Source organism: Euleptes europaea, chromosome 20, assembly GCF_029931775.1.
Source record: "Euleptes europaea isolate rEulEur1 chromosome 20, rEulEur1.hap1, whole genome shotgun sequence".
NCBI classification, from domain to species: Eukaryota; Metazoa; Chordata; class Lepidosauria; order Squamata; family Sphaerodactylidae; genus Euleptes; species Euleptes europaea.
Genome location: NC_079331.1, coordinates 24,436,738 through 24,462,851, shown reverse-complemented (window position 1 = coordinate 24,462,851; position 26,114 = coordinate 24,436,738). Strand labels below are relative to the sequence as shown.

Here is a 26,114-nt window from a genome sequence, read left to right as displayed (position 1 = left end):
CATCACATGCCTGCAGCAAATGCCTGAGAGGTCAAGCGCGGCACCTGCCAATTGCTTGGGGGCTGGGTGGGACTCAGAGCCTGGAATGCTGTAATTAAGTCCCCACAGAATGCAGGGGGCCTGGGGGCCTGAGGTCAGCAAATGTCAGATTTCAGCTGCAGCCTGCTGAGACGCCCACCAGGCAAGGAGCACCCAGCAGCCCACAGGGGCCCCTTTGTCTCCTCTGCTCCTTGGGAAGGTAATTCTGCAGCAGCTCTCATCCCCCCACCCATGTTTAAATTATCCTGGGGGGGTAGGTTAAAAATAATGCTTACTATGTAAGGGAGGGAAGTCCCTCGAAAACAAAAACTCTTTTACAAAAAGCCAATGGGCCCAGTTGCTGAGGTGGGTTTTACCCTCTGGTTGCCATAACCCCTGAGCTCTGTCACCCCCTAAATTGTAGATCTTGGCCTTTTATGATCCTGTTTGTAGCTGATTTAGAAAACCCTGCAATTTCTTAATCTGTGTTTACATTTTATCTGCAGTGCCCACTCAGTATAATTTGCTCATAGTGAAAGGGATCGTGGGCAGGCTAGCCTAGCCCACCACAATGCCACGGATTGTCTGTGGGAACAAGGGTGCCGTTGTGGCGGAGACTGGAGACCCGGTCCGGGGAGTGGCGTCGCAGTCAGATGCATGAAATACCGCAGGGCAGGAAAAGAAGCCGGCAAACTTATCTTCCTCTCTTTGGCTGAGAGTCAAGGCTCTGAAATAAGAACTGCCTATCAAGAGCATTGAAAGAGAGCCCCGTGAGAGGCCCAGGGAGGGGCGGGGGCTGTGCTACAGAGGGGGTGGGACACCTTAGCTTAGAGTAGTCCTGAAACCAAATAAATAAATAAGAAAGAGCTATGCAGAGAATTTTCTCCATGTGGAAGCAGCCCCAACCAGTCTCCACAAACTCTCCTAGCAGTTCTCCCCTTTGGTCCCAATGGGAATTGCTTTGTTATTTACCAAGACTGCCACTTCAACGAATTAACAAACAAACAAACACAACATTTCCTTGCACTATTTCCTTTCTCTACAGTACTCATCTGCACTAGAAGAGCAGACAGCTAATACTTTGCCCCAGGAGTCTTGGCAAGGGCCTCCCCTTCCCTCCCCAGATGGCCACAGAACATGTTTTCCTGGAAGGAAAAGGTAAAGACGGTCAGTGCTGGTGCAGATGAAGGGGAAATGCTCATACTTCCAGTCCAGATGCTGGATTACCAGTATGCATGATGGATAATTCCCATTTAGCAGGCTGCTGGCCAGCATCTCATAAGCTTTCTGGCAGGATACCAAGAAGTTGCTGCTTGGCAAACCGTTTTCTCCCCATGTTGCTAATGGAGAAGCCATCGGATAACCTCCAGCCCCCCGTCCTCCGCAATCATGAAACCACAGTGAGATGATGTCACCTTCTGCTCTTTGATATTAGACCAACCCCTTCCCTTTGCCAGCATGTTTAAAAGTTCTCTTGGGAAGGCTGCAAGGAACCGCTTGTGTGGCCGATAAGCCAGCGCTGGTCTCCACCTCTGGCCTCTACCTGGGCCTGCTCAACCGAGGGGTACCCTGGACCCTTCACACCTAGTGACTGTGGTAGACCACTGCCTACTCCAATACGGCTTGCCGGGAAGTTCCAACTCCCCCCCCCCCCCACAGCATGCTGCATGAAATGGCATGAAGGACGGAGGCAGGGGCATGAGAGAAACGGCACAGGGTGAAATGGTTCGGACTCATAAAACCTGAACGGATGAGAAGCCACCTTTCCCAACTCCCCTCCCCCCAAACAAAGACATGTCCAGCCAACCACCCATCCAATCTGTGCCATACCCTGCTCAAAGCAGGGAGAAGGGGCATTGCCAGGGAAGCTTGCGGAGAGGAAGAGTCAGAGGGGTCCCATAAGTGAGCCAAGCTGCATGCTTCAGGGGACAGTGCCCCTTCTCCATCTCCTCTGCATTATCAGCCATGCAAGCTCAAGAGAAAATCTCATTATTTGATTTTCAAACGTCACCCTCTGTCTAATCAAGCCAACTATGGTTTCAGAGGAAATGGAAAACAGCACCCCCCCAGCACAAGTAACTTCAGTTCAGAGGAGTGGAAACATGGATGAGTTCTAGAAAACCACCAAGGGTTGGGAAGGCATCCATCCCGAAGAGGAAAAGCACCAGGACGCCTGGCCACTAGTTTGGGAATCAAAGGGGAAGCTGCCAAGTATCAGGCAAGGTAGCCGCTCCCTCCAACGCATCCTGCTTGCCGCCTCTGCAGCTCAGGTTTCCGGGCTCAGTGAAGCTAGAAAACCATCTGCAGGCAGCCTGATCTAGAATAAATAAAAATACAGCTGCTAATGGACAATGCTCAAATGGGGAGAAACTTCCCTGAGGAAGAGTTCCCTGCAGAAAAGGGGCATTAAGATCCAGTGGAAAGAAGCCCGTTCATCACATGGATCACGGTCACCTGGGGCTGTACTGAGGCTGGCTGAAATGTCTCCCTGTTTATCCACACTTCAGCATCTCATGAACTTGCAGGGCTCTGGGAGTCAGCCTGTTGAAAAAGCAGGAAAATTTGCCCTCCCCTCCCAAATCCTAACTCTAGAAGGGAGTGGGGAGGGAGGCCAGAGGATGTTAAAGATTAATTAACTTATTTTGCCTCATCTCCTGGTTTGGTAAACGTGGCTATGGGGGCAGGAATCTTTCCCAGGGAACAGAGATTTTATATTTAACAGTCAGCCCAGGTTTCCATGGCCAGTCAAGACAGTAACCTTGGGAAGTCAAAGAACAAGAGGCAACAGCCTCTGCTTTAAAAAACAACAGCCCCCCCTTTTCAAACAGAGACCTTCAGCAGCTGATCCTGGGGCAGTCAAGATTTAATTTCATGGAAGAACTTCAGGACAAAAGAGCAGAGTCCAGGGCTGACGGAGGCCAGCAAAGCAGCCAGCCCCGGGGCCTCAGCTGCACGGCGCTCCCAAACATTCCCAAGTCCAAAACATCATCCTGAGTCCATGCACGGATCCTTCTGCCTTCCTTTTCCTTTCCCTGCTGCCAGAAAGAGCTCCTTTGCCTGCTGCCCCCCCCCCCCATCCTGCTTCAGGGATCCAGTGTGGAACTGGGGCCACCCGTGCTTAGCCCGCATGCTGGATTCCCATTCCAGGGCACACATTCAGTTGGGCGCTTGCGCTGTTGACTAACCAGGAGTACTGACCAGGTGCTTCCAACCCCACAGTCCTGACAGGTAAGAGTCTGCACAGCCTCACTTCTGGTAGTGGGTAACGTATGCCTTTCAGGGGCTGCGAAGTTTCATTCTCTTTACCCTCTTCTCTCGGCAAGGTGGCATATGGGAGGTAGGTTCCGCCTAGATTTTCTGCCAGGTGCTCAAATGTCTTGGGCCACCACCACCCCTTCTGGGACACAGGCAGGCAAGACCGGATTTGCAATACTCACTGAGACAGACTCAATATTTATTGGCGCTCTTCCTAAGCATTTCTCAACACGCACCATCCCAGCCAGGCCACCTTGTGAATGTGTGGCTGTGCTGCAATTTGAATGGGGTGTGTGTGTGGCTTTTCTGCCCATGCCCCTCACAGCCCCACAACACCAAGTCCTGACTGGTCACAGAGCAGGATGGACCTCAGCCCAAATGAAGCTCTTCGGCAGCCCCAGGAATTTTCTCAGTGCAGAGAGCGGACTGCTGTTGCTCCCTGGCTAGAATGTTGACTGTTCCAGCCCCTCCTAACACAACCCCAAAGGCACAGGCGTGGCACGAAGGGGAAGACCCTCCTCACCTGTCCCGCAGGTGGCTGTGCATTTTGTCCAGGATCCATACTGCCAGAAGAACTCAGCTGGAGTGATCTCATTCTCACTGTCAGACTCCCGCTGGATCGTGTATTGGTAGCGAACACCCGGATTCTTTTCCTGGAATAAGAGCTGAAAGGAAAGAATTTCAAAAATACATATTCAGATACAATATGCAAAAGAGAACCAAGCGTGGCTTGAGCAGTGGGGAACTATATAACCACCTGAAGGAAAGATGCCCTGAAACTGCATATTCACTATGTTACCCGCACACTGGGAAGGCCTGAATCTAATCTGTTTTCCTATGATTAAAGGAATATTACAAATATGCACACGTGCAATTAGACCTACAGAAGGCGGGACAGGAATGGGCTGTTTCCTGTGAAAGTTTGATGGTGCGAAAAGTCACCTTTGTGTTACTATCACCAAAGGTATGTGAAATCCTGCCTCAAAGGCAAAGAGACTGAAGCTCTTCAAATTCTAAGATCCTAAGCAAGTGTAATGACTCCATCGGCCCGGGCTCTCTGGCTGCTCTCTAGCTGGCTCTCGGCAGGAAACAAAACTAGCCTCACTGTATTTGCAAAGAGCACACTATGAACACGTGCAAGCTGTAAAATATGGAAACAGCCGTGCCACCAAAGGCCAGGCCTGCACTGCAAAAGTAAACCACGATTCACGACTACGGCCAGCCCAAAAGAATTCTCCATATGCTCACAAGGGCACAATGCCCAGGCGAGAGCAGAGAAAGAAAGAGAGTGTGTGTGTGTGTGTGTGTGTGTGTGTGAGCACACGTACTACACCATTAAATCAGCGTCAAGGCCATTTTCAACCCGATTCCCGTGCGCAGGGACAAGGGCTCTCACACAGACGCACTCCAGGCTGCCTCCAGTGTCAGCCTGCAGAGGTCTGTCCCTCGAGAAAGCCTGCAAACCTCTTGCCGCTTGCCTGAATTCTTTCCTTATCACCAAAGTTATTTTTGGAGCCCTGCTCCAAGGGGCTCTTGAGGCGCATCCCAAAGTGCTTTTAAAAATAGATCTTTCAAGTCAGTTGCACAGTCCATGGAGTTTTCCCAAATATTATGCAGTCCAAGCTGTTAACATGAACATGAAAAAATAACGTCTTTTAAAAGTAATTTGAAACTCTTTTAACTTGCCCCCAAATAAATCTCAACACTCATCCATCCGTTGGTCTGCCACAGTCTCCTTTTCCCCATGCTGTAGAGGAAGCGAGTGGGGGGTCTGCTGGTGGTCTGCCCCCTCTGGCTTGGCCCGGCCAGGCAGTCTCTCGGGTTGGCCCCACAAAGAGGAAGCAAGCCACAGAAAGCACAGCAATTGCGCTGGATGCCACAGCGACCCCGGTGGCATCCATCAATCTTGGCGTGTCTTTGAAAGACTGACGGGCATAACCTGCCAACCTGGCTCACTGTGGATGCCGCCTCCTGATGGCAAGCACCTGCCCTATGCCGAGGGAGGGAACTAAGGGAGCAGAGCTCCCCTGCCCGGAAGGAACACGGTGACATGACCCCCAGGTGCAGGGGGCTCTGTAGATGTGGGGGCTCAAGTCCCCACCCACAGCTGATTCTCCTCGCACCAGGGACACATGCAAGATAAATGTAGAATGAGCAGAGAGGAGGCGGAGCGGCTGGAAGACAATGCAGCCATTCTCACCAACCGAGAAAAGAAGTGCAGGGGTCAAAAAAAGAACATCCCCGGCCTTGTCAGGCGGGAAGGAATGTTAAAGTAAACTTCTTCCTACAAAAACAAACCAATCCTGGGATTCATTAACTCCTAAGCGCTCCCCCAAAAGTCCAGCTTCTCTGAAGGGAAGGAATTAACTGCCAGAGCTGGTTTTCTTGTGCCCTTTCTGGAAAGCAATCCACAGTTGGGAGATGGACACCCAAAGGACTGGGAGGTGATTCTGCTGAAAACGCCATAAAACTACTGGCTGGAATCAGGTTGCACCGCTTTGAGGAACTGCAACTGCTACAAAAATATGTGGGTGTGGATGCAAATTTTTAGAAAAGGAGGTCAGCTAGAGCCAAAGTTATGAGGGGTGCAGACGCTCCGCTACGGCATGGGCCCAGCCGTTTTTTGTAGATTTTTGCAGTGCTGGAAAAACCTGTTTACTTGAGCCACAGATGCCAACCTTGAAAAGTTCAAGTCTGCCTTAATCCATGCCACACTCAGCCATGGGGGTGCTGGGCTCTGGCCAGGCCCGCCTCTTCTCCCTGCCCCTGCTTCTTCTATGGAGATGACCCCCACCCCCACCCCCGCTTTAATGCAAAAGGAGGCAGAACGACAGTAGCCCAAAGGTTGCCCCAACTGCATAAACCACCCAAGGGGTTTTGGGCAACCACGGGGTGGCAGAACATCTCTCTTGGGCTGTGGGTGCAGCTGCCAGAGGACAACCAAACACCCACATCTAGGCTGGCAGCTGCTGCATTCTTGCTGGGCAGAGACTGCAGTTAAGGGAACCTGCAAGCAGAACACAACAAGCAGCTGGGTGGAAGCCCCCTGGCCCTGCAGAGCGCTCCTTCCCCCTCCCCAAACCCCCGCCTCTCCACCCCAGATCTGAGGCCTCTGCCCCATGGGAGCAGTTTCTCCTGAGTCAGCACTTTGAGGAATGCCGCAAAGTAGATCAGTTTCAGCTGGGCAGGATGAAAGCCAGGCCTGAGCTGGAGGGAAGGCCCCCTCGTATCAGCAGGGGCCTCCACGCTGCCAAATGCAGCAGCTTCCAAAGAAGAGCACACGTGTGACTCAGAAGTCTGGCGGAGTCTCATTGTACCCTGTAGGGGAGGGGTTGGTTGGAGAGGAGAAGCGCCCGGCTTTTCCGAACAGAAGCCCCATCAACAGCTGCAAGAGGTGAGGAGTGACCAGGAATTGACCATTTCATGGCCAGGGCAGAGAGAAATGCTCTCTGTCCTTGTCTCCTGGACTCCACGGTGACCACTTCTCAGCCAAAGCAGGAAGAATGGGACTTTGCCCAGCAGCTGATCCACACACGCACACCCGATCCCCCACCTTGGGAGGCTGGACTGCAGCACTTTGACAAGCTGGTCAGCGTAGCTTGCTGGGGGAGGAGAGCCCTGGGCTGGCGAGTTCCGGGTTCAGGATGGTTTCACGACTGCTATGGACCCATTGCCCTGACATGGATGGCCCAGGCTAGCCTGATCTCGTCAGATCTCAGAAGTTAAGTAGGGTCAGCCCTGGTTAGTATTTGGATGGGAGACCACCAAGGAAGTCCAGGGTTGCTGTGCAGAGGAAGGCACTGGCAAACCACCTCTGTTAGTCTCCTGCCATGAAAACCCCAAAAGGGGTCGCCATAAGTTAGCTGTGACTTGAAGGCACTTTACACACACATGGACCAATTCCCTCCCTCCACATGTAAAATCCCCCAGGATGGGGACAGCTGCTTCAGTTGAATTGCTGCCTGCCACACAGGTCTTAAGGGCACAGAATCTCTGTCAGGAAAACAGGTGGCAACAATTGGCAGTTGCTGGAAAATATTTCAGAGCTGCTCCTAGAAATAAAAAAGGCCAGAAACCCACACTACCTGATCTCAACAGAGGCATAACATCCAAATCGCAAGATGTCATAGTACCGCTGTACACAGCATTGGTCCGGCCACACCTGGAATATTGTGTGCAGTTCTGGAGGCCCCACTTCAAAAAGGATGTGGACAGAATGGAGCAGGTGCAGAGGAGAGCGAAGAGGATGATCAGGGGCCTGGAGACCAACCCCTGCGAGGAAAGGCTGAGGGAGCTGGGAATATTCAGTCTGGAGAAGAGGAGGTTTAGGGGGGACATGATTGCTCTCTTGAAGTATTTGAAGAGCTGTCACTTAGAGGAGGGCAGGGAGCTGTTCCTGATGGCAGCAGAGGATAGGACTCACAATAATGGGTTTAAATTGCGGGTGGAAAGGTACCGGTTGGATAGTAGGAAAAAGTTTTTTACAGTAAGAGTTGTTCGACAGTGGAATCAGCTACCTAGGGAGGTGGTGAGCTCCCGCTCACTGGCAGTTTTTAAGCAGAGGCTGGACAAACACTTGTCAGGGATGCTCTAGTCTGATCCTGCATTGTGGAAGGGGTTGGATTAGATGGCCTCTATGGCCCCTTCAAACTCTATGGTTCTATCATTCTATGATCTTCCAGCATTCAACTGAAAACAGCCATCAGCTTCGATTGTTAATGGAGACCTCTGGGGCCTGTGAGGGTGCTGAAGAGGACTTGGTAAGGTGGGCTAGTCTCACACCCATTCAGACAACTTAAAAATAGACCCACATTATTTTTTTAGCGAAGGAGGCAGGAACTCAGAACTAGCTTTCTGCTCCTTCGCCTCTTTCACAGTTCTAGTGTAAAATTGAGTGTCTTTTTACTCTGTTTTCTGGCAAAGGATTGCAGGATAGAGGAAGAGGCTCCACTCTATCCTTTGTCTTAGAAAAAGAGTGAAAAGACACTCAATTTTACACCAGAATAAACTGTGAAAGAGGCGAAGGAGCAGAAAGCTGGTTCTGATTTCCTGCCTCCTTCGCTAAAAAAATAACGTGGGTCTATTTTTAAGTTGTCTGAATGGGCATGAGACTAGCCCACTTTACCAAGTCCTCTTCAGCACCCTCACAAGCCTTGGAGTCCCCAGACCCCAGTTTGAGAAATGCCAACTCACATCAGGGGAGGGGCTTTGGCTCAGTGGTAGACCATCTGCTTGGCATGCAGAAGGTCCCAGGTTCAATCCCCAGCATCTCCAATTAAAGGGACTAGGCAAGTAGGTGATGTGAAAGACCTCCACCTGAGACCCTGGACAGCCGCTGCCAGTCTGAGTAGGCAATACTGACTTTGATGGACCAAGGGTCTGATTCAGTATAAGGCAGCTTCATGTGTTCACTAGCAAGAGGCTTCAGTGTGCTTTTGCCCTTCAACCTTCCCATGATGCACGTCCCTCAGCTGCCCCTGTTTTAGAGGTGGGGGGCCTGAGCCAGAAAGAAATTCACCCCTCCAGCTGCAATAGAGGACCACAAATTGCATGGGCAACCCAGACCCCAGAACTCCCTCCTCCCCCCTAGTCTGGCACCTCAGCCACCTGGTGCCCACGCTGTCACCAAAGGACTGCTGACCCTCACCCAAGTACCTGGATCCACACGGGCTCCTCTGTGGGACCCGGAGAGGTGAGATTCTCCCAGTTCCCTGTCCGCTCGTAGGTGAAAGTTGTCCCTGCCACCCGGTAATCGCCATTCCACTGGATGGTCCAGTCGCCGTTCAGGAAGTACTTCCCTGGCTCCTGGCTTCTCAAAGCCAGGAAGTTCTCCGCTTCAGCCACCTCCTCAATCTGAATCTCTCGCGCCCCAGCTGGGATCAGCCCAACATCGACATAACCTGTCCAGAGGAGTGAACTTTCAGTCAGCTGGAGGGAATAGGAGGAAGAAAGAGGCCCCTGTTTCGGAGTTCTCCTACTGTTAGGGCCTTCTGAGTGTTTGCCCCTTCCCAAGCATTCAACGAAGAACTGTCAACAAGCTAAGGGGTGAACAGCTTCTATGAGGTCTCTTTTCCTGCCAAAAGACCCTCCTTTAAAATGCTACCTTCCAAAGGTCTCCCTCTTGATCCACAATGCACATTTTCTCTTTCCTGTCCTCCAGGGGCTGCCAGCGTGTCCTATCATCATCACAACGCACCAAACACCGAGATGTTCAAGCCCTCCCAAGGGAAAAATCTGGCACACAACCTCACCCCTCCCCTCGCTCTTCTCAAAGGTCTTCTTGACGGTTTGACAAGTGGACCCGTCCCCCTGGCACACGCCACACCGGTCCTCCACTGCGTAGGAGTCGATTTCAAAGTCACAGCCAACATTCTGAAAGACAGGGAAGGGAAGTCAAAGTGGGGGGGGGGGGTCAGCCCAGGGCCCTGACCGTCATGGGTGTTAATGGTATAATCCTAAACAGAGCTACAGCCTTCTTTGCCCACTGACTTCAGAAGACACAGAAGGGTGTAATATCTGCTCAGGATCACACTAAAAGGAGAGGGAGCTACGACCAGCAGCGGCTAGAAGGTCCAGCATCCAAGGACTATCACACGGTCCACTCAAAAGACTGATTCACTAAGAGAGGGTGTGGACCACACCCAAATACAGAGGAAGAGGCAAAGCAGGATGAATTTGAATCATGTACATATACTCAGACAGGTCTCAGTGGAAAAGACATTCATGCTAGGAAAAGCTGAAGGCAGCAGGAAAAGAGGGAGACCCAACATGAGATGGATTGACTCCATCAAGGAAGCCACGGCCCTCAGTTTGCAAGACCTGAGTAAGGCTGTTAATGATAGGACGTTTTGGGGGACATTAATTCATAGGTCAGCATAAGCTGGAAGCGACTTGACCGAACACCCACACCCACAGAAGTGTAAGGAGGAACAAGTATTTTTTTGTAACTCACCAACTATCCCAAGTCTCTGCTCAAACTACATCTGACACTATCAAATCTACATTTGAGTTCTAACACAACAGATTCTGGGCTGGAGTCTCCCCTTGGATTTTTTCCACTGAAGCAAAGGCAGCCTCTAAAACTATCTCAGAGCTTCCATGGAGACCGAAACGTGTTCCCCCCTCTGGGTTTCCATTTCCATGTCTTGATGGCACATTGACAAAACTGTTGGATTGTCCTTGGCTGAGAGAAGGACCAGAAAAAGGAGGAGGCAGCAATTGTCCATTCCCTTTTCTCCTTACCTGGCTTCTTCTTCTCCCTCCACCACATCACACACATCCTTCCACTGATGAGAATCAGAGTTGTGATTTACCTGCGGAAGGCCACATGGCTCTCCTCACCTGGCCACCCAGCCGTTCGGATTCTGCCATCACAGTCACAACGCCAGCTAAGAGACCAAAGCCTCCTCACAGCTTACCTTACAGATCCCGTTGATGCACATGTCTCGGCTGGAGCTCTCTTCATAACAAGGCGTCCCATCGATAACTGCATCGCGGAGCTTTTCGGCAAAGAACTCATTCTCTGGGCGACAGTGCAGTTCGCACGGATTAACTGCAGAGGCCAAAGAGGACAACCAAATCAGCTGCCAGGTCAACATCATTCCTTCCTTGTGCCTGAGACCCTTGGAGATGCAGCGGTTGGAAGCCAGAACTCGGCCTGTGCTTGGCCAACGGCGCTTACAAAGCTCCTTCCCTGGCACCTTCCCAAATCCCAAGTCCACTAGATAACCTAACCTGGGTGGAAATTATTTCCTGGCCCAATTATGGTGACCAGACAGTCCTTGAGGAGCATGCAAGGCCAATAACAGGGAAGGCAGGAGGCAGCAAACCATTGTGCAGGGGGTTGGACTGGATGACCCTGGTGGTCCTTTCCAACTCTATGGTTCTCTCTCCTCACTGTATCTGGATCCAGCTCAGCTGGAAAAGCCTTTCCCAAAGAACAAAGCATTTCCCCGGACACCATGCCAAACACCTCTCTCTAATGTCGACAGTCTCGGAGGCCTTCAAAGTTAAGGGTGTCCTCCACTCACCAATTCTAGATTAAAGTGTGATCCAAGCAGGCAGAAGGCACATGCAGATGGAAGAGCTCCGGGTGAGTCAAACAAGTCAGCCAAGTTGCGTATGGCAGAGGAAGCACTTCTGGGCATTCGGCTTCCAACACAAATGCTAACATAATGATCAAGAAGCCCCACCAACCCAGTTGATCTTTATCACTTTGCTAACCCAGCGCTTACTGTTGCCAGGGACGGGGGTCCACTTGTAGAGTCTCCCTTTGTAGGGCCTGGCATCAAACTGGCTGCACTGGATGTGGCGGAAAGACGGCTGGTCCGACGGGCAGGGCTTCAAGCTGCAGACTCGGAAGCGCTTTCGTTCCCCAACGCAATATTTGCCACCGTACTTTGGCCTGAGGTTGGAAAAGAGACGCCAACTAAGAGACCCAAGACGGGTGGGATTCCTCAGCTCCTCCTGCTGAGCACCTCCTGTGAGCAAAAGGTGGTCCCAGGAAACAGCCTGAAAGCACACGAAGACGGCCCTACGGCCCAAACTGAGCTGGGCCTGCTCAGGAAGAGAGGGCAGGGAGGCATGGCTGGCCCCCGGCCCACCAGCCGCCCACCCCCCACCCCCACAGCGGAATACACCACGTTCCATTTAATTCTTTTGCATTTTCCAGGGTCAGCATATCCATGTCACTCCAAACAAAGAACAAAATCTAAGAACCATCTCAACATAAATGAAAACAAGCTTGCATAGTTAGACAGACGGTGGATGGCGGGGGGGGGGCTGATTTAAATCGAGGTCAGTCATAATCGTTGATTTGAACTGCTGGTTTAAAAGGAGTTTCCCATTTTGGAGCTCATATATTTCCTGAACAAGGATGCAAAAAACAATGTTTTTCTATAAGGGAGAAAATATATTGGTTTGTGCCTCCGTACAACCTAAGTGCTTAATTCAAAACCACAGGCCTTCCGCACTGCGGAATTATGCCTGCTTGGAGACTAAACACAAATTTCTGTTTACAAATTCCAATGGCGAAGCTATGTTGGTCTGTGGCAGGACAACCAAAAGAGTGTCTTACGGCCCCTTTTCAGCCAGACCTAGATTTTTTGGAGCAGAAGCTCCAGCCCTTGAAAGCTTATACTTTGATAAATCTGTTAACCTTTAATGTGCCACCCAGCTCCTTTGAAATTTTGGTTTCCCCTCCCCTGTACACATGCAAGGACACTAAGCAGGATCACTTACTTGAAGGCTAACAGAGCAATCCTATGGACAAGGCTGAAAGGCAGTGTGTGTAGTGGTTAGAGTTGAATATTAGGATCTGGGAGACCAAGGTTTGCACCCCCACTCTAGCACAAAAGCTCGTTGGGTGACCTTGGGCCAGTCACAAACTCTCAGCCTAACCTACCTCACAGGGTCGTTGGGAGGATAAAGTGGAGGAGAGGCGAATGATATAAGCTGCTTTGAGTCCTCATTGGGGAGAAAAGTAGGGTACAAATGAATAAAATAATGATAATAAATAATATACTCATGGCCAGTACTGGTGGTGGGACAGTTCTAAATGGATCTCTCATAGTTTTTGTTAATATCTGCTACACTGGGAGACCCAGTGGGGTTGGGGACAGGGCTGGAGGGGGTTGACCTTTTCCCCCACTGCTCTCCCGATGCAAATTCCTCCCCCCTCTGTTCCGCTGGCCTCATGGCAGGAAAACATCTGCATATCCCATGCTGTGCCCTTGACACACACACCAGCTGCTGCTTACTGAAAATGTGCATGTCAACGTCTGTTCTGGCCCTTATTTGGACATAAATTCCACTGAGCAAAATGGGATGTTCCTTCCGAATCACAGTGCCTGTCGTTTGCTTCTAAGTGGCAATGTCCTTCCAGAAGCAAGGCAGAGAAACTACTAGGCCATGAGAAGGGAAGGGAATGTCCTTGCTGTGGGCTTTTGGATCTGAGACCAAACCCAGGCAGGTGGAGGGCATGAAAGAGAAGCCCCAAGATTGCCCATCTGGGCCTCATGGATGATTCCAGTGAGATATAGGATGGCATCCCCTGGCTCCTAGCGCCTGTGGGGACTTGTTAGTGCTTGGCCCCCCATAATATGGGGCTTCTTGTGACAACGACAGTACTTGCCCTGAGGAGACAGGGGTCGCCCCCCTCCCCCATGACTCTTTCCAGGAAAGCAGCCTCTGGTTAAGTGAATGACCGGTGGTTAAGATTCTGTTTAAGAGACTGGAAGGGTTGGTATCAACACGTTCCTAGACCATTTCATTCTATACTTGAGTTCATCTGATTTAAAATTAAAACACCAGCTTTCGTTTTTGAAATGTTTTGTTTAAATAAATCAGCCACTTGCACCTGTGAAGCAATGAAACAAGATGATGAAGCAACTGCTAAATATTTGCCATTTGACTTGCCCTTTGGCTTGGGGCACATCACGGGGGGGGGCATGGTGTGGGGGGGAAAGCTGTGACATGAAGTTTTGTGCTGTGTTAGGGTGGAGGGAGACCGGCTGATGACAGGCACCCAAGTAACAAGAGGAAATGCCGCTTTGCTATCTTTTTATCTTTCCAAAGGATGCTGCTCATCTCTCAACAGATTTTGCTAACAATTCCAAGCAACTCTGGCCTCAGTGACTCATGCACAATAGAAAAAAACAAGAACATGCAGTGCAAGGTATGTGAGGCTGCCCCCCCTTTTTCCCTCTGCTGGAAAACAAGGGTTGCTTTCAGGAGTAGTCGCTGCATGTCTGAATATCCACCACAGACCAAAGTTTAAGAAAAATACATCAAAACCAGAAGGAGTCAAGAGAAGACTTGTGTGCAACCCCCCACCCCACTGTGGCTGTGTGCCGTTCAGCTTGGAGAGAGTTTGGAATGGCAATGGTAACTCAGCGCTTCATAAAATCCTCACCAAGCTCCACCACACCAGAGCACAGGGGTAGTTTTACTGGAAGGGAGAAGCTGGGAGCAGACTGGGAGATGCGCATCTCACAACACATATCCCCCAACCCTAACTCACACACACACACACACACCAGGGTGCCCATAAACTCTTAGGCATGGGCCTCTTTTGCAGCCCCCGGCGGAGGGGTCATTTGAACTGGAGAAAGGAACTTTTCTCTTCGGTCTGAACTAACCTCCCCCTTCCCCAGGCCCTTCTGTGATGTGGGGCATGTGCTCCTTTACTGCTTGTAGGATCCTGAAGGGAGGTAAATGGAGACAGAAAAACTTTCCTCCCCTGACCAGGCCCCACTGCATACTCCAGCTTCTGGCTGCTGGGCACACCGAGGGCTTTATTCAGCTAGGCGCATGGGGCAGCGTTCTCCCCACGTCTGGAGAGTTTGCTCTGCATGGCTAACTAACATTTTCCAAACTAACCAAACTAACATTTTCTTACATCCCGGGGTCCCCTTGCCTGCACGGCTGGCCCCACTTTGCTGCTGAACTGGTTTGTTGGGAGCCACCCCCATTACTATTAGAAGGAACCTGGGGGAGATGGACAAGGAAATGGCGAATGGGGAGAGAACTGCATGACTTGGAAGTGCCTCTGGCCCCCAATCCACCCCCCCCAAATGTGGGAGCAGAGTGACTTACATGGGTCTGTTGCATTGCCGCTCTGCATTCTGCACTCCAGCGCCGCAGGTTCGAGAGCAGGCTGCCCAGGAACTCCACACGCTCCAGCCGCCATTGATGGACTCTGGGCGGTACCCCATGTGCACGCACTCCCCATTGAAGCACCACTGAGGAGCAAGGGAGAGCAGGATCAAGTCAAGCCGGCACACTCCTTACAATCATTGCTGGCTCAAGAGCAAGCAGCCCCATTCAGCTCTAAGACATCAGAGTACGGCAAAGGTCTGAGCCATCAGGAGGGGCCGCGGCTCAGTGGAAGAGCCTCTGCTCGGCATGCAAAAGGTCCCCGGTTCAACCCCCAGCATCTCCAGTTAAAAGGATCAGGAAGCAGGTGATGTGAAAGTCTCTTTTCTGCCTGAGACCCTGGAGAGCCGCTGCCAGTCTGTGTAGACAAGACAGGCCTTGACAGACCCAGGACCACATGTCTTCCAAAGGTTCATTAACATTCTTTAGAAGCCCATCTTTCTCCTCAACCCAGGGGGGGACCCCAAGGAAGGTCCTTCTGCAGTGCCGGGTGAGAGACCCCGTTTATTTCTCATGCTGTTCTCCTGCTGAAAATTGATTGTCCCCCCACCCAAAAGCATTTCTGGCCTCATGGGGAAACCGTAGGAGCACCCATAAGTGTTCCCTACCATGGGTAAACACAGCTTGGAGTTGAGGGTTTTCCGGGGGAAGCTGGAGCAAGAGAAAAGGATGGCCCTCCCTGCTCTTCCCCTTAAACTCACAGCCTCTGCCCTGTACATCCCGAAACAGCCCTGTCAAAAATGATGCCACAAAGTGCTGCCCCCCAATGCTGCCCCAGATGAGTGGGGCAGCGGCTCTGGCCCTCCCAATACCTTCTTCTCGTCACACTTGGTTCCATCAACGGCCGCATCCAGCTTGGAGTGACACGTGTTCCCCACGGAGCACCACAGTGTGCTGCAGACACTCTGGAGGTGGGGGGGAAAGCACCAAATGCAATCAGTTCAGAGCCCCCTGGACCAGCCCTCCTGAAAAAGGGAGGTGAACTTCCCCAAAACACTTCTTGTCCCCCAACTGCAGGCATCCTTGCCCCTGCAGTTATCTCCTGAGCTTTTCTGTTTTTAACAAGGAATGGCCTTGGTGAAACATGGGAAGAGACCATTAAGGGGCCTTTGGGGAAGGGGTTCCTTGAGAAAGGACCCGAAATGAAGAGGAGGAGGACCGAAAGAGTCCTGTGGCTCTTCACAGAGGAGCATAAACCAAAAGGACAGTCCCTGCCTCAAGGAGCTTACAATCCACATTTTACAAACAAAGGGAAAGGAAAGGAAGGGAAACACATCAAGCCATAAAGAGAGGAGGGAAGGATGATCCAAAGGGAAGGAACAGCCCTGGCTCGCATTTACTGAGGAAGAAGCGGAAGGACTTTCCTCTTCTGGAAACTATTTGCTGGATGACTGGAGGGCTGGACATCTTTTGGGTGACTGATTTGAGGGGCATTTTAATCCCCTGCTGAGTGTTATAGTTGTTTTATATTGCTTTAAGACTATAAATTTCATTAAATGACTTATCATGCTACTGTATCTAATGGAGGTTTTTTTTTGTTTTTTGTTCTAGAAGAGGATAAGTGAATGTGAGCAAATGCAGAAGACAGTTCAGGGGCTGCAATAATTAGCTCTTGGCTTAGTCTTTGCACGGCAACGATCAAACGCAAAGTTCAGGGCAAACGGCCTGCACTTGGCGCACCCAAATCTTGCTTGAGCTGACTTCCTCTACAGAGTTGTTTGCCGGGGGCTTCCACATAGGCACACAACAACACCTATGTCCCCATTCTATGCCACATCAGAAATAAACGAGGAGCCGAGGCCCAGCCCTTCCTTACATCCATGTCGTCACAGAAGGTGGAGTACGGTCCGTACTGAAGCCGGCACTGGTGGCTGACGTCATAGAGGACCCCCGGTGGGACGGAGGGGTAGTCTAGCACATCTTTGGCTGGTGGGTCATCCAGGCAGAGCCCCCAACCACGACTGCAAACAGAAACACGAGCATTAAAAAGCTGAGCATGAAATGGAGCCTGCAATTGGAAAGGGGCAGGGGAAGCGACGGGGGAAACCGTATACTTTGCGGCACTCCATCCCAGCAAGAAGCCGGGCTTCTCTAGTGGCGAGGCGCCTCAAGCCAGAAAGGCGGGAAGCAAGATTTCAGGTGCCACAGCCAAACTGGCAGGGCCTTTTAAAGGGCGAAGCCTCTATTTTGGTCTCTGACTGAGGGCAGGAAAAGCAAGGCTCCACGGGCGGGAGAAGAGCCCATCCTCCCCCAGCGCTGGCGTTTGTGGTGCTGGGCAGCCACATCCAACCTGCAGGGCTGAGTACGACTAAGGCGCTGAATGAATTTGTGCGGGGGGGGGGGCAAATAAACAACAGGGTCCCGCCTTATCCTGACCCTGCTCTGTTCCAGAGGAAAGACCACCTATTAAGAGGCAGAGGAACCAGAGGCGATGGGGCCCGCTAGCAGGAGAGCACAGAAGACTCCGACGCCTCCCACTCCTCTCTCCAGTCCGGGGCAGGCTGAGGCGCAAATGCAGCTGCCAGGATAGCCACACAGCAGTGTTAAAAAGGCAGCGCTACCTGCATGGGGGCGGGGGGGCATGAGCTGCTTGTCACAAATGAAACCGTGTGGGAGTGAAAGCACCAACTCCCCGCCCCGTCGAATCAGGGCTGCAACGTACTGTTTGAAACGGCTGTGAAGATCCGGTCACAGATCTCCCACCGCCTCCTCCAGACTGGGCCTCTGCAGAAATCCTTCCCAGCCTTCAGGAATGAGCGTGGGACCTCCTGCCTTGCAGCCACGCTGCCTCCTCCTGAGCTCCAAGCAGCCCTTCCCTTTGAAATCTAGTCAGGGGACCTGGATTTCAAAGACTTCCCGCAGGAAGGGGCTGAGGAAAACCCTCTATTTATGCAAAGGCATCGAAGAAACGCTTGGCTGATATTTGTGTCCAGGTGGACTTTGAACTCTGCCAAGGAAATGCCCACGAGTGACAAAGAAAAGCTTTTGCTTGTTTGTTGGCTCTCCCAAAGTTGACGGCGGGAGGTGGTCCCCCGGCCATGTCATTTTACTACAGAAAGGCACTTGCAAGCTGGGCGAGGAAGGTTGCATTTAATTCAGAATGGCAAGGATGAAGAAGGATGCAGAACACCCAAAACCAGCCTGCTGATCAAGCCCTCCTCTTCCGGACCGGCCTTGGAACTTTGGGCCGGCCAGTGGACCGTGAGGCAGGCGAGGAAATGTTCCTGTCCTGTGAGGAAGGACTGTGCTTTCAGGTAGCCAGACCTGCCTCCAGAGGGTGCACACCTTTGTCGAGGCACCGGAAGGCAGGAGGAGATCAGGAAAGAGCTGCTCTCAAGGCACACCTGCTCTGAGGACCAAACCTCAGAGAGGTTTGAGGAGCAGGGTCGTGGCTCAGTGGTAGAGCATCTGCTTGGCATGCAGAAGATCCCAGGTTCAATCCCCGGCAACCCCAGCTATAGGTACTGGGCAAGTAGGTGATGTGAAAGACCTCAGCCTGAGACCCTAGCAGCTTCATGTGTTCATGTTCTCCCTAGCTCTTTGCTCGCTGTACACCTCTCCTTTCCTGGGGAGCTCCCTCTGCCCTGCCTGTCTCTCCGGCCCAGCTCACACTGGCTTGAACTTGGCTCAAAGCTGGCCGGCAGGCACTGCGTCTCATCTGGGAAGAAGCGCACATAGGAATGAGAGTATTTGTGTCCTCAGGGTCCGTTCCTGGACCATCGCAGGCCTAATTCAATCAAGTGCCCCTGAATACGTGCAGAACACGTGCAGCCCTTTTCCTCCCTACGGAGCCACCAGTCCCCAGCAGGCTGGCTGGAGCTCCGGCACCTCCAGTGGGAGAAAGGAGGGCAGCTGGGACATGCCAGGCTGACCCAGCAGACCCCCCCCCCGGTGGAGCCTTGGAGTGACGCATGCGGAGAGACGGCCCCTCTTCCCCTCCAGCACAAGTGTGCAGACTGCATGGAACCATGCAGACTGCATGGAACCCCAATGGGAGAATGCAACAGAGCAGTGCGTCGGACTGCTCCTCTCTCCTCCCCCCACTCACGTGCCTTCAGCCCCTGCCAAGGTGCCAACCTCGCTCCAGTGCCAGAAGGCCCGCCAGGCAGCTGCAGTCCAGCTGCTGCCCTCTTGTGCCCTTTTCTTGCCTCTCTTTCCCAGCCAGGCCAAACGACCGCAGAGCCTCCAGGCAAGCCTCCAGACTTTGCTCTTTGTTGCCCAGAAGGGTCAACAGCAACAGACGGCTAAAAATAAACAGATGCTCGAAAGAATTTGGCTTCGCCCTCCTTAGTTGGGAAGCATCTTTGGCCTTGGCCAGGTTCCCACTGGGCCAGGGCTGGGGGTGGTCTGTAGCAGCTGCTCCCTGGCTGGCCAACACAGCCAGGCGGCCCCGAGTGGTGGCCGGCCACTGCCCCACACTGTGTTCTGCAAAGTGGAAGCTAGTTGGTGCAAACCCTTTTCCCCTGAAGGGCAGTTCAGCGGGGCTGATCCGGTGTCCAGTAGGGACCGCTTTGGCCAGTGACCACTCCAGCCAGAAGGGCTTGTGGGAACAACCTCCCCATGGCCCCCAAGCCCAAGAGGGTGGCAGTCAGCAGCAGCTCTTCAGGGGCAGGGAACAAGCCCGAGGCACTTTGGCCCTCTGCAAGTGAAAGAGCCTCCTCCCTCTTCACCTGCAAGCCAGCCCATGCCTCTCTGCCTCCTACCTGCATGCTTGTCCTCGGCCTATGTGCACACTCACCTACTTTATCAAAGCTAAGCAGAGAGAGAACTCTGTGACCTCCATGCGCAAGCTAAAGCAGGAGCTGGCCACCCTGTACCAAATGCTTGCGGCTCTCTTTCATGGCAATCGCCAGTAAATCCCCGAGAGCCAGGCAGCACGAGGAAGAGCAAGAAAGATGGAGATTAGGGGTGACGCCCTGCTCACAGCGCTGCCCAAAGAACTCCTCCCCTGTGCTCTCTTTGTTGCCTGCCCCTGGGTGGTCTCCATTGATTATTTCCCAGGACGCAGCCCAGCCCACAACACCCACTGCCTCTTTGTGGTCACAGTGCCCCCCTCCCGCCCCCACACACAGGGGGCTCTGAAAGCCCTGCTGTGGCCACAGCTACATAGAATGGCAATGGACCCCCCTCCCAACTTACTCCAAGAAGCGGGTGACGTATTCCCTGCTGCAGCGGGACCAGGTGAGCGGCGACGTGTCGTACAGGAGCTGTGGAGACATGATGAAAGGTCTTTTCCCAACTGGCTCACAGTCATTGCCGCTTCCGTCATGCTGAATCCCAAAACTGCAAGAGCACAGCCCCCCAAGGGGGGAGGTGAGCCACGCACCCGGACACAAGCACCGAGGAACGTCACGCTGGGAGGGGGCTTTGGGCACCCTAGAGAAGGCTCCTCTCCCCAAGCCCCTAGGGACTGCCCACAAGGGTCACCCCCAACCCCCACTTGCAGGAGCCACCCCCACCCCCAGAGGGCGGGCCAGGGGTTCTGTACTGTTATACCCAGAGTACAGGGCAGGAAACTGAGGCTAGAAGACAGGGGCTTACATGAGGTTCAAATGACCCTGCATTGGCAAAAGGCGGGAGGGCAGGAATTCACTGGACTGATAAAGGAGGTGTGAAAGCGACCGCTGTTAAGCGATGTGGGGAAACTGTAGTTCCCAATGGGAAGCCAGCTCTCCCTCTCTCTCACACACACATGCACACATTTTGAAGGCTGAAATACTTTGATTTTCCATACCGATTTTGCATTTTTTAAAAACCATTACAAGAAAAACATAAAATTTTGGCAACCATGAATACTCTGATGTGTTCCTGTAGTTGACAAGTAAACGTTTTGCTTGCTAAACATAATACAAGTAGAAGTAAATTGCAGATTTTCAAATTTTGACAAGAGTGCCTTAAAAATTAATGGATTCTTTTGAATGGTGTGTAGTAATACTCTCTTTGTAGTGTGAAGGGCTTTGGCAAAGCACCTGAGTTTGTGGCTGTTGGTATATACAGGATACATCCTATCTACAAGTATATATTTCTGACAATATGCTTACATGTCTTTCTTTCTTTGGGCCATTTACAACTCACTTTCCACTTGGCCACAAAATAGCTGATGACACAGAGATTACACCTTTCACACACACACTGAATGATGCCCTTTCAATCCACTTTCAGTGCATTTTGCAGCTGGATTTTACTTTGTGAAACGGCAAAATCCACTTGCAAATTATTGCTTAAAGTGCATTGAAAGTGGATTATTCAGCATGGATGAAAGCAAGTAGCAGTCGGGCAGAGCAATCCACAAGAGGTGAAGCCAAAAGGGGATAGGAGCCGGTGTGACCTCTGCGCCAGTGTTAGTACCACTTGCGCCAGCTAAACTGGCACTAACGCCGGTACAGGGCCACTTACACTGGCTCTGAGGAGCAGCGCGGCAGCACAAGGTGCCGGCGCAGCTCTGCCAGCATGGCAGGGGGTTGGACTGGATGGCCCTTGTGGTCTCTTCCAACCTTGTGTGATTTTTGTGATTTTGATTCCCCAGCACAAGGGCTCGCACTGGTGCTTAAGAGCGCGTTCCCAGGGTGTTCCCCTTGTGCCCCAGGAACGCCTCCTTTTGCAAGTGCCAACTAGCGCCTGCAAAATTGCTGGCGCAGCGCCATGAAAACCTGTGAAGCGGTTTTCTACAAAACAGCTTTTTTGGCTTGCTGCACCCAGCAGCAAGCAGCTCAGGAGGTGGCGTGGCAGCGCCATCCCCGGACACTCCCTAACCACTCCCCCACTCAGGACCACGCTGTAACAAGAACAAATAGCCAAGCAACCTCTCAAGCTGAACCTATTCACTAAATCAGGGGTCTTCAATGTGGTGCCCACTGGCAACTTTCCTGGTGCCTGCCAAGTGTTTTTAGAAAGTGGGTGGGGTGGGTGAGGCTTATGCCCAGCAAGTCTTCTGATCGGCTGTACAGATTTTTAAAAATGTTGCTTTGACAGCAGCTGTTATCTCAGCACACAAGATCTTCACTGTGTGACTGAAGCAGCCACTGTTTTGGGCCATGTCAGAATTCCAAAGGTGCCTGAAGGCTCAAAAAGGTTGGGGACCCCTGCACTGAACGGCTCCAGATTGGAAATTAAACTTTCTTCAAATGGGGGGAACTACTCAGCCGAGGTGCCGCCACCAAAAGCTTCTGCCCTGAGGAAAAAATAGTCCAAAACAGCCGCATTGGCCTGGGCAAAATCGAGAAAAGGAAAAAAAAAATGCATGCAATACCTTTTATTGAGACCAACCCAAAGGACACCTAACATCGTGCACATTTTCAAGTTCTTCAGAACCCTTCACCAGGCAGATGTTGCAAAAATTAAACAATGAAGGAGGGAAAAAAGCAAAATGTCCAGGTCCAGATCTGAAGACCCCGTCATGCCAGCCTTTGATGCTAGACGCTGGAAGGACCCGGGAGCCATTCTTTCCGAATCAGAGCTGCCTACCTGTTGTTGCCCCCTCCCCCCACACTTGGTAGCCTTGCAACTAGACAGTGGCGGTTTCACTTTGCGGCTTTGATGCAAAATAAGACAGCAGCAGCCAGTCCTTCCCGTACCTGTGTCCGAGCTCATGGGCCACGGTGAAAGCCAGGGGAAGCCCCGTGTCTTCATTGATGTTGCAGCTCCTGTGGGGCTGGCACATGCCCGAGACGTGAGACAGGCCCAGCGTCTCGCACGGACGGTTCATGGCAGCACAGATGTCTTTCCTTCCCCGGAAACACACAGATAACAAACACACAGTTACAATCACTGGCAAAAGTCTCTCAAGTGAACAGTGTCTGCAAACTGGAATGCTGAGAAAGGGCTTGAGAGTACCCCCCCCAAGGGTACCCTCTAACAGTACCCTCAAAGGAAGTCACGACAATCAAACAGCTTTCGACTGTGCTTGCCGGGGCATGATCTCCCAGAACGTTCTTCTATGCAAGCTCCACTCTGCAATGGATGCTGCTGAGATTCTCAGTCTATTATTTAATTTAAAAATGCACAAGCCGCCTCTCCAGATACCTGTCTGTCTGAGGCACTTTGCAAAGTCAAAACAATAAAATCATAAAAGCAATCATGAAATGATTACTGTTAGGGAGGGCACCATTGCTAGCACGAGGGCAAAGGCTGAGCGGCGATACCTTGTGAGCAGGACGGCTGTGTCATGGTGCAGCGGGTGAGCATCCCCTTTTGTGTTGATGGCCTTCTGCCACTTGCAAAAACTTCGCAAGGTGTTGTCCGCGTGATGGGTGATTTTGAGGTCCTCCTGTAGAAACAGAAGATTTCAGATACTCTCAGCAAATGTTTGGGTAATATACTGCATTCCTACTCAATGTGTCAGCAATCAAGATGCAATTTTTTTTGTATTCCCATCGCCCCTCCCTTATCCAGATGTTTGAATACTGTGAGATGCTTCAGGTACCACCAAGACTTGGAGCTTCTCAGAACTCTTTGGAAGGTCAGAGATCCTGGGGACAGGCCTCCTGGCTGGTGTGCTGTATTACTGGTGGAAAGTACCATCAAACTGCAGCTGACTTATGGCGACCCCGTAGGGTTTTCATGGCAGGAGATGTTCAGAGATGGTTTGCCATTGCCTGCTTCTGCGTAGCGACCCTGGACTTCCTTGGTGGTCTCCCATCCAAGTACTAAACCAGGGCTGACCCTGCTTAGCTTCTGAGATCTGATGAGACTGGGGTAGCCTGGGCCCTCCAAGTCAGGGTGTTGCATCACTAGTGCTTCTAAAAATATGACTGCCTCATGTACCCTTTTGTAGTCAGGTGGGCTCTGCCACTCTGGCTGTGAAGAATCTCTCTGCCCAAGAAATGTATGCACGAACACTCAATTGCCTCCTCCAACACATCCCTACAGTGGTGATGCTATACTTGCATAAAGAAATACCCAACAGCATGCACGATAAACACCTGTGCAACAAAAATCTTCACTACAGTAATCCACAGCTTGGAAATGTTCCCAAGCAATTGTACCTGCATTTTGCGGGCAGCTGTCTGATAATGGGCAAAGCATGACAAGCTGCTGGTAAAGGCGACCAGGAGACCGGGGCTCACTGCCAGAAAATCTGGCGATTTCACAGACTGAAAAGCTTAAATGTCTGAAAGCACCCCACAGAACTGGTGAGCCTTCCAGGTGGGCACCAGGTCACAGGCCTGACATGAACAGCAAACACAGCACTCATTGTTTCCTTCTATTTACCTCCTCCTCTTCTAGAAAAATAAGACGCACGATGGAAATGTGGATGGGGTTCCCAATGCTGGCATCATGGAATAAACCAGCAACCTGCAAAAAGCAGAAGAATCGTCAGAAAGATAGTTCTGCAAGCAACCACAGGATGCTTCACAGGAAAAAAGAGATGAAGCATATTTGAGCGTGTCCAGAGGAGGGCGACCAGAATGGTCAAAGGTCTAGAATAGGGCTGTTGAAAAAAAAAATTTGGTAAAATTTGGATTCGGCAAAATTCGGCCCGTTTTATTTGGGAAATGCCGAAGTCCGAACTCCCCCTATTCGGATCCATGGAATTCGGCATGAAATGCGGCATTCCTGAATAAATTTGGCTGAATAAAGTCATTTAAAGCACATTTGCTGCTTTCTGCGGCTCCGGGGGGGGGCATTTTGGGAGGTAGAGGTCCCAAACTTTCAGGGTAGCTTGGAGGGACCCTACTTGCAAGAACCCCCAAGTTTGGTTCAGATTGGGTCAGGCGGTCCTGAGTTATGGGGTCTGGAAGGGGTCCCCCCATCCGCCCATTGGAATGAATGGGAGCCGGCAATCCTTAATGTGCATCTAGAGAGCGGCAAATCCAAGGTAAAACCTCCCATTGTTTCTGGGGCAGCCAGAGAGAGACTCACCGACCCACACTGTGAAACCAGTGAAAACAGCAACAATCACACTCGCAAAGAGGAGATCAAGCCCCCCCCACTAGAACAGGTAAGGTAACCCCCCCTTTGGCTCCCCTCCCCACACACAGTAGAAGACAGTCCGTGGCTTCTAAGAGCCGATGTAACACAAGCAAGAAAAGCTTTCATACTACACCGAAAGTGCATCCTAGAACGCTCAAAGCGTAAGTAAACAGCGTAACTAGCATGGGTAACATATCTTTTCATTTCAACACAGCCAAAGTGCATCTTATAATGCTACTAGGGTTAAGTGCGACCAGCGCAAATTGCGAATCTTCAGTATTGATAGATTTCATGCTGCTGGATTCAAATCTTCCACAGCAACAATCACACTAGCAAAGAGGCAATCAGGTCCCCCCTGGACAGGTAACCCCCCCCCAAATCACACTCCACAGAGGCAATCAAGCCTCCCCAGCAGAACAACCCCCCCGAACCAGAAGTCGCAAATTCCAAACGAAGGAGAACGGGCCAGAGAGAGACTCACTGACGTGGGATGTACTAAAATGAATGACAGGCTAACCCATTAGAAACAATGGGAACGGCTGCACAGCTGCACTCAACTCCAGGCGAGGATGGCAACGGGCAAAAAACGCAGAATGCACACTCCCGCAGAGGCGAGTGGGCACCCCCTCCCCGGCAGAACAGGCAAAAGCCCCCCCCAAAAAACCAGTACAGCTCGGCCCAACCCCAAACAAACGACCCAAGGAGGAGGAGGCGCGGGTGCCGAGCGGAGGGAGACTCACACCGCACCGCCGCACTGACTCAACTCCAGGTGAGGGTGGCAACGGGCAGAAAAAGGCAGAACGCACACTCCCGCAGAGGCGAGCGGGCACCCCCCCAGCAGAACAGGCAAAAGCCCCCCCCTCAAACCAGTACGGCTTGGCTCAACCCCAAACAAACGAACCAAGGAGGAGGAGGCGAGGGTGCCGAGCGGAGGGGGACTCACGCCACACCGCCGCACTGACTCAACTCCAGGTGAGGGTAGCAATGGGCAGAAAAAGGCAGAACGCACACTCCCGCAGAGGCGAGCGGGCACCCCCCCCCCGGCAGAACAGGCAAAAGCCTCCCTTTGGCTTCCCCCCCCTGCAGAAACTGCTTCCCCCCCCACACACAGAATCTGCTTTCCCCTCCACACACACACGAGAAAAGGTATAGAGAAAAAAACCCAAAATCAAACTGTGTGGATGTCTTCCAGCAGGAGCAGGGAGGAGAAGTAAATCCAATCCAATCCAATTCCAGTAAGCAGGATCTCTCAGGAGCAGCACCACCAAAATTGA

General features: G+C 51.9%; 1 protein-coding gene across 1 annotated transcript in view; it reads right to left on the bottom strand.

Annotated features, from left to right (window-relative positions):
* ADAMTS7 (ADAM metallopeptidase with thrombospondin type 1 motif 7) overlaps positions 1 to 26,114 on the bottom strand; it is a 59,646-nt gene that overhangs the window by 25,563 nt on the left and 7,969 nt on the right. The window contains exons 5-16 of the mRNA XM_056865761.1: positions 24,139 to 24,222; positions 23,070 to 23,194; positions 22,503 to 22,652; positions 20,068 to 20,211; positions 16,745 to 16,889; positions 15,741 to 15,833; positions 14,869 to 15,014; positions 11,508 to 11,677; positions 10,692 to 10,825; positions 9,525 to 9,645; positions 8,929 to 9,173; positions 3,797 to 3,938 (exon numbers count right to left, since the gene is read on the bottom strand). Coding sequence (XP_056721739.1) covers positions 3,797 to 3,938; positions 8,929 to 9,173; positions 9,525 to 9,645; positions 10,692 to 10,825; positions 11,508 to 11,677; positions 14,869 to 15,014; positions 15,741 to 15,833; positions 16,745 to 16,889; positions 20,068 to 20,211; positions 22,503 to 22,652; positions 23,070 to 23,194; positions 24,139 to 24,222 — 1,699 coding nt within the window. The remainder of the gene's footprint in view (positions 1 to 3,796; positions 3,939 to 8,928; positions 9,174 to 9,524; positions 9,646 to 10,691; positions 10,826 to 11,507; positions 11,678 to 14,868; positions 15,015 to 15,740; positions 15,834 to 16,744; positions 16,890 to 20,067; positions 20,212 to 22,502; positions 22,653 to 23,069; positions 23,195 to 24,138; positions 24,223 to 26,114) is intronic.